This window comes from Camelus ferus, chromosome 23 (genome assembly GCF_009834535.1).
Source record: "Camelus ferus isolate YT-003-E chromosome 23, BCGSAC_Cfer_1.0, whole genome shotgun sequence".
NCBI classification, from domain to species: domain Eukaryota; kingdom Metazoa; phylum Chordata; class Mammalia; order Artiodactyla; family Camelidae; genus Camelus; species Camelus ferus.
In genome coordinates this window covers 3,503,891-3,517,295 of record NC_045718.1, presented here as the reverse complement: position 1 = coordinate 3,517,295, position 13,405 = coordinate 3,503,891, and the positions used below count along the sequence as shown (strand labels likewise).

The following is a 13,405-nucleotide window of genomic DNA, read 5'->3' as shown; positions in this document are numbered from 1 at the left end:
ATTAAATTATGACCCTTCTCTTTGACCTCCTCCCATCCCTCCCAACTCCCACCCTTCTTAGGGTAAAAAGGTGATAGCTTAGAATCTATTTTTCCATTCTTTCTCACACAAACACAGTAAATACATTCACACATAGCTAAGCTTTCTTTCTCTAATTTTTTAACAGAATGATTATATTTTTATACCCATCCATTATTACGCTGCAACTTGCTTTTCACACTTAACAATAGACCATGGACACAATCTATCATTTTTGCTGTTGCATAATATTCCGTTCATGGTTGAAAACCAATTATTCAGTTATTGCCCTATTGACATTACTTTAGTGTAAAAACAGCATTTGGAAATGCAAGTATGCATACCATTGCACTTAGTTTTTATTATATAGATTACCAAGTATTGCTATACCAAAATATATGTTTAATTTTAACCATTAGTGATGAATTACTTCCCAAAAAGGTTGAAGTCACTTTATCACAAACAATGAAAGAAAGTGTCCATGAGCGGGGTCCTCAAAAATTTCTTGAAATTACTACTCTTCTTAGAGATCAGATTTGTGGTTGCCAGAAGCAGGAGTGGGTGGGGGACACCTTTCATGAAGGGGGTCAAAAGGTATAAACTTCCAGCTATAAGATTAATAAGTACTTGGGATGTAATGTGCAATTTGACTAAAATAATTAACCCTGCTGTACATTATATATGAAAGTTTTTAAGAGAGTAAATCCTAAGAGTTCTATCACAAGAAAAAAATTTTTTTCTTTTATTTTGTATCTATATGAGATGATGGATGTTCATTAAACTTTCTGTGGTCATCATTTCATGTGTATGTAAGTCCAATTATTATGCCATACACCTTAAACTCATACAGTGCTGTGTGTCAATTATATCTCAATAAAACTAGAAGAAAAAAGTAAATGACTACTCCTTTTGGTTTTGCACAAATTGCTTTATTATTTCTTTAATTTGCATTCCCTTGACTTTTTGTAAGATATCAATATTTTCAAATATTATTGGCTATTTGTATAACCTCTTATTTAAACTATTTATCTATAATTTATACTCTGTATTCTATGGAGTTGCCTTTTATCATAAATTATTAGAAATTCTTTGTATAATATGAGGAAATTATTTTTCTATAATGTATTAAAGATGTATTTTCCCAATAAATCTTTTGAAGGTCAACTTTTTTGTGAGAAATCTTATGTCTTACAAAAACCAAATTGTTTTCTATCTAAATATGACTATCTTTTATTTTAAGGCTGTAGAGTTTTGTTTTTCTCTAGAAAGAGCTCCTTAATGATTAAATCATATAAAATTCCTTTCTTCCTAAGCTTTCTAATTTTTAACACTAAATTTTAATTTATTAGCATTTAATTATGACATGATAGATTTTTTTACACATGGATTATCAGTTAGAACAGTATCATATTTCAAGCAAGCCATCCTTTCTCAGCGAAATAGAATGTCACTTTACAATAGGTCAAGTTCCCATGTATACTTGTATCTGTTCTCTAAACCCTTCAGTCTGTTCCAATGACTATCTGTCTATTCTTATGCCAAAACCATATTGTTGTGATTCTGTGGCTTTACAGTAAGTGTAAATACTCAGAAAGATGCTACTTCACTATTCTTTCCTCCTACCATAATTTTCCAGAATATTTCAATGATTTAGCCTTTTTTTTTTTTTTTTTTTTTTTACAGTTTAAAATCATCTTATCTGGCTTGAAACAAAACAAAACAAGACACAAACATTATTGGCATTCTGATGTGAACAGTATTAGGTGTGTATGTTAACTCTGGAAGGACTGACTTGTTATGGAATTAAGTCCTTCCATCCAGGAAGACAGTCCATTCTCCATTTGATGCAGTGCAAAGATGAGAACAGGATGGACTCTTGGACAATTATTGCTTGGGTGCGAACTCCAACTCTTACTCCTTTTGTAATCTTAAGTAGGTTATTTAATCTCTCAATCCTCAGTTTCCCTGCCTGTGAAATGGGAACATAATAGCAGTTATCTGATAGGGCTGTAGTAAGGATTCAATGAAAGCAACTCCTGGAACTTGATAGGAACTCAGTGAGTATTAGTCGTCCTTATTATTTTATTTCCTTGTATAAGATTTTATAATTTTTTAATGGTTTGATTTAAGCAGATATCAAAGACCAGCCTATCTTCCAAAATAGGTGAGAATGATGATTAAGACAATTCCTTTTACTACAGTTTAGTAAAAAACCTATAAACAGGCAACGCTAAGAGTACACACTCTAGTAAAGCTATGTGTGGGCACAGTCGGGGGATGCAGGAGGGTTCCTTGTGGTGCACACACCAAGACTGGTGGTTTTGGTGATCTGAGCCGAGAGAGGACTGTGCCACCTGAGATGCCGAGAACTGCGGGCCTGTCTGTCATTCTGCTTCAGCTGTGACAGCTGGGGATGTGAACGGGGCCATCACAGCTCAGAGGCTCGTGCCATCTGCAAAAAGATTTTTTGCTGTGTCAGTTATAAAACTTAGCTATGCCTACGTTTTATCCTTATTAGTCCTCAACTGTACTCAAAACTTTAGTGTAACAAATTTATAAATTGACTTTTTCCTAATCTGATTTTATGTTGAATTTTTGTTAGCAAAGGCTGCTGAATCTTACAAGTTTTTTTTTTTTTTTGAATCAAATCCTTACATTTTTGGAATCAAACCAGATTTTTCTTAATATATCATTCTTTTAATATACTGAATTCAATTTGCTAACATTTTATTTAGAAGTTTCTGGGTCTATAGTCATAATATGAAATTAGTTTATAGTTTTACTGAACTATCTTTTTAACGTTTTTGTAGAGTATTTTTTTTACCAACTTTATACAACGAAATGAATTTTCTTAAGTGACTGAATACCAAATCAAAGTATGCGGCTCTCACTTTGTCAGAAAGCACAACCTCTTTGCCACTATATATTATTTTGTTTTCCTTATACTCAAATAAGATATTAAGAATATGAATTCAACATGCAACTTTCCCTTCTTAAAGCTCACATCTATGCCAAGTTATAGCACACCTTTTTACACTTGCTGAGGTGCCACTGTGGGCTGCTTTCTTGCTGGCCTGAGTATGTGAAGCTTCCCTGTTTACCCTATTACACCGCAAGTTCGGAGGGTGTGGTGGTGAAAAGACCGCCTGGGGCAAAGCAGGAAGAACCAGGGTGCCGTGGCGGTGCGTTTGCTCTCTACCCACTGGCCTGGTGGTGGGTGTGCTTCACTCCCCTTACCCTGAATTGTTTTTGCCTCCAAGTCTTTTTCACTCTGAGCATTTTATATATTTATCATGTTGCTTTGTCTAAAATGTATGTTCTGTAAAGGGAGGATTTTGTCTTGGTCTCCACTGTATCGTCCGTGCCTAAAAGAGGCACTCATGAAGACTTACAGATGCTCAATAAATGTTAGTAGAACTGAAATTATTATTATTGTCGATAATATTATTGACAATTTTCTTCACCCTAATATTTGGAATGACTGTGATAAATGTTGAAAACATGTCTTTACCAAGTCATAAGTGACCATCCTTCTGTTGTTCCCCATATTTTACCTATTTGCAACTTTAACTTTTAAGTGTTATCTTTTTTAAACATTTTTTATTGATTTATAATCATTTTACAATGTTGTGTCAAATTCCAGTGTTCAGCACAATTTTTCAGTCATACATGGACATATACATACTCATTGTCACATTTTTTTCTCTGTGAGCTACCATAAGATTTTGTGTATATTTCCCTGTGCTATACAGTATAATCTTGTTTATCTACTCTACAATTTTGAAATCCCAGTCTTTCCCTTCCCACCCTCCGCCCCTCTGGCAACCACAAGTCTGTATTTTATAAAGAGAAATCATTGTATTAGTGCCACACTGCCTCTGTTTACCAGATAAGCTATGTCACTCGAACATCTACTTTGGCAGTCTAAAGACCTTTCTGAACCTAACTGAGCCCATAATACTGAAGCATAAATATGTTGTTTTAATATTATTTAAACATATATAATCCAATACTAGATTCAGCTGAATATTCCTGATGACTCTCTTCATTGATAACTTTTGATTTTTCTAGTTATAAATAAACTGAGAAGTAATAAAGGTGTAAATTTAAAAAAAAATTATCACAAGTGTACAATGTCTCTATTTCAAGCACCTTCTTAGAGACTTTAAGATTCCTGACCTGGTGAGCACCTGTGAGATTCAGCTCCCAAGCCAAGCTAATCCAGACTTGACTTTAACAGGCTGACAAGCCATGGATGTTTCATTCCTAGATGAGGTTACAAAAATCAAAACAGGAAGAAAAGAAAAAAAAAAAGAAAAAGAAAAAGCCAGGCACCTTGTTTTGAATACTTTTGATCATCACTTATAGATGTTGAATCAAGTAGAATTGTGCATTGAGCCATCATTTTTCTGAAAATATTTGTTATCTTTCAGATCTTCCTAGTTCTTACATTTTTGTTAGAAAGAACCCAGAAAAATGTCCATTAGCCAGCTTTGCCTTTGTGAAGGGACTGTGTTTATGTCACTTTGTATTGATTGGTGCTGCCACCAAATTTTGCAAAATTCTCTTAGGATTAAAAGGAAAAGTCATTTCAGGAATGATTAATACCTCTAGGTTAGTTTGGGGTTTTCTTTTGGTTTGTGTTTTCTTTGAATGAAGAGCAATTCTTAGGATTACCCAATTCATACAATAAACATCATACATCACCTACTTCCAGTGAATTTCCTTTTAGTGTTTTATCAACAGAATTCTATACACTTGTGATATTTCTATCAAGAAGGGATGTTGCTCTGACCATTCTCATGTTGAGACTAAATAATCTAGACTTTAAAAAATAGATTTTAGTTTGTTGGTTAAATTTAATTTCCTCAGCAATTTACACTCCTCAGCATCACTTAGTGTTTGCTTTCCGTGAGGGAGGGAGAACACACAGCATAGATCCAAGGAATAATTTTAACAGATGAACTTTGCTGTTATGCAAATGTCCTTTGTTTCGTGCTCCGGTGAGCAAGCTACCGTACCAATGCTTTTGGCAGTAGTACAAGACTGAATCCATGGAAGCATGTGTGTATTTACACAAAAGAGGCTTCTAAGCTGCAAAACTCCCTCCTGTTTGGTTACACTAATTTCCCTTGAATGAAGTTTGTATGCAAGCCAAAACAATGGTAGTTACCCTTTCCTCTGGAGCTCATTCCCAGAAGAATGAAGTGAATAATTGAACAGCTTCTAGATAGCCCAGGAATAGGCTATTTTTATTTCTTGCCCTAGCATTTTGATTCTTTGATCATTCAAAAAATCATAATATTTGTAACTGGAGCTTTTGTTAAAACGCTAATCCTTTCCTCCGTAATTCCCCACCTCTTCTCATTTTCTGATCTATTTAAATCTGACGTGGTGGTTAAGCTAAGCATCCCATGGTGGCATTCAGAGCATTTCAGGTGTGTGAGGCAAATGGAAGCATCTCAACAACATAATTAAGGGGGTACAGGGAGAAATGAAAACCTGACATCGAATTTAAGATGGTTTGGGCCAAAGGCCAAAACCCAGTTTCTCCAGTGAACGCCTGAAACAACAAATGTGTACGTTTTGTCAGTAGATGGCTCTGTTCAACACAGAGTCGCTCCAGGGTAGATTTCCAAGTCTGCGGAGAAGACAGAACACTCTGTATCTTACCTTGGCTGCGTCGGGTCCTAGCACATCCACCACAGGGGGCTGCACCCCAGCGGGCCGTGAGGGTCTCGTGGTCACTTGTCCCCAAGCACTGCTGTTTGTACCTCCATTAAGAGTGCTCATCAGTATGCGGTATTCATAGTTTGTCCACGGGCTAAGAGCAGACGTCTTGTCGATGAACCTCATGGGATGGCTTCTTGGGAGAGTCACCAGGGCAGTAACCTCTTCTTCCCCTTGGACTCTTCTCTCAATTGTGAAGTTCTCCACCAGGCCATTGGGATGGGTAGGGGGTTGCCAAGATAGAATCACGGATGTTGGGGTATCGGAGAACAGCTCTGGACTTGGGATACCTTCTGGTGCATCGGGGAGTGTCCACACAGCCTGGGACTCTGGTGAGAGGGAACACCCTTTGGAAGTGCAAGCTTCTACCTGAAACTTATAGGCAGTGTACGGGCGTAAGTGGGTCACTGTGCAATTAGTGACATTTCCAGAAGTTTTCAAGCAGAAGTGGCCATGTTGGAAGATGTTGTAATGGGTAATGACCCCGTTGCACTTTAAAGGATGCTGCCAGGTGACCAACACCATTCTTGACTTCACATCCAGAAGAATCGGAGGGTCTATGGGTCCAGGTTCTATAAAGAAGAATAAACGAAGAAGTGATTGCTTTTGGAAACTTCCCGTATCTTTCCAAAACAAAGCTAAAATGAGTATTAACTCTCCCACAAGAGTATGAGATTGACCTCTTGGCAAAGGCCAATAAGTACCTGGAGAAGCATCGTATAGACAAGGATCATTACTGGCTTGCTCTTAAACGTGCAAGAAGTACTTGTTGAACGTTAATGAATTAAATTATCATTTTCTTTTCTAAGAAGGCTTTATTAAAATCCCTCCTTTTTGTGAAAGCTATGCATTAAAAATATCACAAGAACTTTTTTGAAATAAAGATGTTAGGAGAGAAACATACAAGAGGGCAGTCGTAACCAAAGTTCTAGCTTCCGCTGCATTTTTCTGGAGCCGCGGTAACTAATTCTGATCAGCAACACTATCATAACAAACCTGCGTATTTCACGGCCCAGTAAAACCCTTCAGCATCTCTCATTATCTATTCCGTATTAGGCCTGGCTCTGTCTACCACTCTAATCCATGTGTTGCAATTTATCCACTCCCTGTCAGTATGACAGGCGCTTTTTGCTGTGACGACTGTGACGGAAGCCGCCGATTTAGCTCTTTCACCTGCTGACAAATAAACAGTGCACGTTTCTGACCTTCGGGTTAACAGGCTTTACGCTTCCCCCACTCAGCACTCTAACTGATTCAATTATCATAAAGGTTCAGGAGGCTCCATGAATACTGAAAAAGGCCCACCATATGCCTGCCTAGGTGTTGTGGAACAGCAAATGTTCTGCAGCTCTCCAGAGAAATTCCTTAATTGTAAATAATTTCACCATGCGACACACTCAAGTCACCTTGAATGCAAACCCCTCAGCCTGCGGAGGCAAAGTGTTATTTAAGCTTTACTGGGCTGCGTTAAATTCTGCAGTTTGAAGGGCTGTTAAGTTTTTCAATTGAAATTTCATTTAAAATGCAGGTGCTTTTTATTATATCGAGGCTTTACTGCTCTCTGGGTACAAGCAAGAACATGGTGCAATAACACAAATCTGGCTCAATCACTGATCAGTAACAGCTGCAATTCCAGAACATTTAGCATTCTTATAAACCACGGCCCGAAATCTATAAATTGCTACAGCAGATCAAGAAAATGCTATGTCCCCCTTTCCTGCCCACAGCAATTTTGACATTTATGAGAGTTTTCTGTGAACATTAGATTTTATTGAAAATCTTTAAAAAAGATATACTCGGACTTAGTAATTGTTTAAAACAGTGTTGATTATGTGAGTGTGAGTGTGTGTGTGTGTGTGTGTGTGCGCGCACAACTGAGGGTTGCACCCAAGGTTTAAATTTGAAATGCAATGGCTGTTTCGCAGAGCAGGTGACTACAGCAATAGCTGGTTGGATGCCTTTTCACACAACATGATCCATGTATCTGTCACCAACTGGACTGATGGTAGAATCATAATTACTTTTTGAGAGGAAAGATGTTACAGGGCAGGAACCCTGAAATCAAGCTATTTCTGACAATTTGGTAATGCATCCTATTTGAAGAGAAAAATCCTAAAAGTACAGTGATCTTGAGAGGGATCACAGTTTTCCCTTTGAGTCTGTTGTTAGCTTTCATTTTAAAGCTTCTGTAAAACCGCAGTGACGCGTCTTAGTTCTGCTCTCCGTATCAAAATAGGAATACGGAGCGTTTCTTATTTATACTTGTCATCTAGATTTGGCTGTTTCCCAAAGAAAAGCAAGCACAAGTCTTGTAAGATACCAATGTTGTTCCATAAAACTAAATCCTCTGAGATTGAGGTCCATAAAATCAATGGTAGAGAATCAAGGCTTTGAAGTCTAACCCTAACTCACCCTTCCTCGCTCAAAAAAGAATCATATACACTTAAAAAAAATCAGACTATTTTCTATTGGGGTTTTCACCAGGGACTTGCATAATTATTCCTCGTATGTGCACTATCAAACTGCGCTTCTTCAGGGAAAGTAACAACGATGCAGTTTATGCTCTGCTATGATGGAGAAAAGCCTTTTATTTCTCCTGAATATGATGACAGTATTCTCGGGGAACTATCTAGGGTAATGAGATGACCTGGCACTGCAAGCCCCCAAGAACACAGCCTTTCCTTAAAGATGATCTCTTATCTTGGGAAAGAAGAAATGTACAATTTCAATTGCATGAATTTTTTTTCCCCCTTAAAAGCCAGCATATGTTTTATTAGCTTCCTCGCTCTGAGTAGGCTCCCTGCTCTTGGTGCAGGAAGGGTCCTTAAAGTCCGTGGTTCGGAAGCTGAAAGTGGCTTAATTAGCTCCTTTGGCTAAGGAAGTGTTAAAACCTGACTCTTGGCATGCTTTCAATTTCAGGCTTTAAAATGATAAGCCGAATCATCTAATTCTATATACAAATCAACCGGCGTGCTACAGCATGGTTGAAAGGGTCGCCACAATTATGTAAAACATGAGTAATAACTATAATTGGGGTAGTTTGCTAATACAATAAAAAGCTCTGAACATGAGAAAAGTTATGCTCACAGCAGTAGCTATCACTTTCTAAAGTAAGAATTCATGGATGAAATGACATGAAAAAGATGGTTATAAAATTTTAATGGAATGATAAAAGGCAAAAGTCAGCCTCTCAGCTGAATTCTTAAAATCCCTATATATCACAATCAGCTCCTTAACTGTAAAATCAATGTGGAGTATAACGTGTTGTCAATGCGGCTGTCACTGGAGGGGAGGCTGGGAGGTGGGACAGCCACGCAGCTCAGCTGGCTCGTGATGAAAATGCAACCGCACAGCCCTCTCCGTGGGTGTAACTGTTTAGAGAACTCCCCTCCTGGAGCCGGGAACAGGAGCATCCTTTCTGTTCAGATCACAGATTCATATTTCAGGCTGTTTCATTTCAGCATTAATAACAGAATATAGTTTCCTTTTGGCAAATGAAATCATCTTTTATGGGAAACGATTTTGCCCATCAGCTTCAAAAGTTCAGCCCCAGCCTAAAACAGAGTAATGAGCTTATTCACCAAGGGGTCTGCTTGTTTATTTTCATACTCGGGTGTGTATATTGGGCAGAACGGGTACGTGCGTGCGGGGGTCTGAATGACTCACACCTGTAGTACGTGTGTAACTTTTTTCAGTGGTTTTCATGAATCTTTTATAAATTGTCTGCTACTAGAGGTGCCCAGGATTGCTCAGTTTTCCTGGTATTTTCTCACGATTGCCTTGAAGCAATTATTTGTCATTCTCATTAAAAACTCACTTGGTTTAAATACTCTTTTTTCTGTAATATTAACTCTGTAAATGAATATCCTCTAAATTTGCCAATGAATTAAAATCAAGGTGGCAAATATATGGAGGTATCATGATAGAGAACAATATATTCCATGCTAATTGTTCATGTGGCCTTTGATAGTCACACTGAAATGTTAGCAGAAGAGTAGAATGATGGATTCCATCCTGTCTTTAATCATGAATTCTTTTATCAATTTATTGTTTATACCTCAGCTACTTCCCACACGGATTTTTGACGGCTTATAATAAAAGACTTACATAATAGGACCAATAAAATAAAGATAAATGTTAATCTTGGAATGAAGAGGGTACACAATTCTATCCCAAAACAAATAATAAGAACAGGCATTACATTTTGGCACAAATACGAACATTCAGCTTCCCGACCACTGATAAAATCGGAAAAGGGCTGTGCACCATGGCACCATTACTAAACAAAAGGACCGTCTGAAGACTAGAAGATGGTTGACTCCGAAACAATACTATTTCACAGTCTGCAAGGGGGTGAGCCAATACTGGGGAACTATTTTCTCTATTTCTCCTGAGACCGGGACAGTAGAGGAAGGCAAGTAAGAATGCTTTGACTTCCAGAATTGGGGCATACTGTGCAGTGAATTGTTACGGATTCTTCCCTGAAAGTGTGGGGCAGAAAATCACATGTGTTAATATGAGAATTCATGAAGGCAGAAAAAAGTCCTAAAAGAGCCGGGGATTCCAAGTTTGGAAGAGCAGTGGGGTTTAAGTGTCCCACGCAATTCAAGAGCTCAAGAGGGAGACTGAGGCTGAGTGGAGAAAACTGTTCATTCATCAAGCCCTATCCTTTCAAAGGATTTTCTGTGGGTCACTTTTAGCTTTGGATCTTGGGATATAAAAATGAGAATATAAAGATAATAATAAATATTTGTTTTCATAACTTCTGGAAATGCAAGAATTTGGAGGGTGGAATCCATGCAAAGTAAGAAAACAAAGTAAGTAGTGACCTGCAAACAGAGCCACTTTGCTCTGAAAATCAGCAGATTAAATGATTTACTTTGCATCATGGATCTTCTGTTGGGGGTAAAACAGAGACCCACATCACTGTGTGAGAAGATACACATGTCAGTATTCAGAGGTGAATATTTAAAGCAATTAAGAAAACATCTTTGGAACAGAAAAGCAAAACCATCAATTAGCACCACTGAACTTAAAGTTCACATTTCTTCATTAAATAAAATAAAACCTATAGATACAAATGTGTGCCATCCTCACTGAAAAAGGTTTCTGTTTTTCTTTCACATGGAACACTCTTAAAATGCAGGTTGACTTTAAATTCTAAAACACACTACTAATAGGATCTTTCCCATGCAACATTAGTTTTAAAACTTACATACTCTAAGGGCACAGATACATTTATTAAATGATTTGGAAAATCCTGCTCTAGAAGTATCCTGATCAACTGACCAAATTTCATTTCACAGTTTTACTTCCCCTCCGTGTGACAAGGACCCTGTGTTTTACTCATTACAGGTTGTGAGAATAAGAAGAAAACATGTTTTCCTTTCGGAATTCTCTTTCTGTATATTTATCCCCCTTTATTTTGAAATAGCACATGGTTTTTAGCAGAGGACTTTCTGATTAGAACATTCATTACCCTGGTCAAGACAGCTCATGTTGAGTCATAGGGAAACCAGCAGGCTGCCTGTGACCAAGGCGACAAATGAGGGTCACTTCTGGAATCTCTTTCTCTTACATTTGCCTCTCACCCTCACCCTCCTTGCCTCATACTCAGAGGCTGGAACCACGAACAGGACGCCTTGCAAGATGCCCTCCTGGCCCCATGTGTCAGTGGACACCTATAGCAATTGCTTTTTACATCTTCTTCTGGACCAGTGATGAGGAAGTAAATCTGAAATCTGATACTGAAGTCAACTCCAAACACAACTCATTCCCTGTTCCCTCTCCTGGTTCCCCTCCAGGAAGGCTCTCCTGATGCTCCATGCGGAGGGAAAAGCTCCTGCTCCGGACCTGCTCCCGGCTCTAAATACCCTACGGTTTTACTAGATAAAGACATCTTTATCTTTAGACATTCTTGCTGGACAGTGGATGCTTCAAGTAAAGAAAACTGCCCTACGCATTCTTGTAACTTTCACATCTCTTTCAGTCCTTCCTACATGGCAGATACCTAGTCAAGGGGTGCTTGGTGGAATTTTCATGGATTTGCTTACATGAAACTCTTCTTAACCAGTATTTCAACTAACAGTTTTTGGGTACCTGCTCTATATCACACCTTCCACTAGGCACCAGATATGCAAAGGTAAATGAGACTGAACCCTAGGTCCTGAGAAGTTATAATTCAGAAAGAGATATTAATGGTACACAAGTAAATACAAACCAAAATTCTAAGGTAGCAATGAGGAGGGAAGGCTTCACAGAGGAGGTGACATTTGAGCTGGGGCTTGATGGGTGAGTACAATTTTGTCAGACAACATAGAAAGCAGAAATGTATTGTTAGATACAGATTTCAATTAACATTGCAATGTCCTTCAGTCTTACTGCAGAAGAACCACAGTTGCTTTGTAAATGGCTATGAGAATCTCAAAGATGAATAACATGGGAAAAATGCTCAAAAAATGCTGATGAGAAAATTAAAGCAAGACCCAGATACTACGCTGATTCCCTCACTGCTGCATCCTTTGTTCACAGCACAACTGTAAGTGTGGAAAAACTAACAGTAAGTCCGATTTCAATGAATAAAAACAATGTGTTAGTAGTACTTAAAAGCTCATTGTGTGGGTAATAAGACACATCTTTCTAAATTTAGCATACTCCAGTCATAACTTATGAACAGTCTGTTAGAAAATAATGAAACATGAAAAAACTGTCTGAGTAAATCTACAGAATAAACTGTTCAAAGTCCACAAATTTTGTATAATAATGCCTCTTTGATTAGTGGCTAAAATATAAATGAGGATTTCTAACTACAAATTTAGTGAATGATTCAATTTTTAGTCTTTTAAAAATATATGACAACTAAATGATCAGTTCTAGAAGCAATTTGACTTTTTGGTTTTGTTTTGCTTTGGTTTGGAGGTAGAGAAGTGATTTTTAGAAAAGAACTCATTTTCATTAGGTTTCTCAAATGGCTTGTGTATACAACATATGTTTGTTGTTAAAAAATGAAATAAAGAGATACTCCATATTTCAATTCTGTTAGCTGAAAAACCTTGCAAAAAACAGATTATCTGACTTCCAGTGGTCTAGGGAATCCACATTTTTAAAGAAAAGTGGGTTATCTCATATTTTACACAGGGCAGGATTTTAATAAGGCAAAGGAGCATTGCCCATTTAAGCTAAAGTTGGAAGAAAGTATCCCTTCCAGCCAGCTACCATTTCTACATACATACACTGCCTGGAAAACAACTGTAAACACATTGAGAGAGAGGGAATAATAATATACTCCAGAGTGATAATTTTCTCTAATGAAAAGATAGCAAAAATTTCAATGGAGCGCTAAGTGTCTTCATGCTATCAACCACATGCTCCCCAGTCTAACACGACCTTAGTGCATTTTTACAAGCCACAGACATGCATAGGTGCTTGGATTGCCAACAGCATGTTAACAACAAAAAAATCATGTGTTGTTTGTATTTATCTGGTTGCAAACAGTCGAACACTATCCTGACCAAGTTGGCTGGAACAAACATCCTTTATCAACACAAGTTTAACAGGATTTAAAATATTCATAGGAAATGGGCATTATTATTATTTGGCATCAGCACACTAGATTTTTTTAAAATGCATGGAACTGGAGATCAGTAGCACGGTGATG

The 13,405-nt window shown here is 37.7% G+C and overlaps 1 protein-coding gene across 1 annotated transcript in view; it reads right to left on the bottom strand.

Moving 5' to 3' along the window:
• USH2A (usherin) overlaps positions 1-13,405 on the bottom strand; it is a 640,561-nt gene that overhangs the window by 212,605 nt on the left and 414,551 nt on the right. Inside the window, exon 40 of the mRNA XM_032466772.1 lies at positions 5,692-6,320. Within this exon, the coding sequence (XP_032322663.1) occupies positions 5,692-6,320 (629 nt within the window). The remainder of the gene's footprint in view (positions 1-5,691; positions 6,321-13,405) is intronic.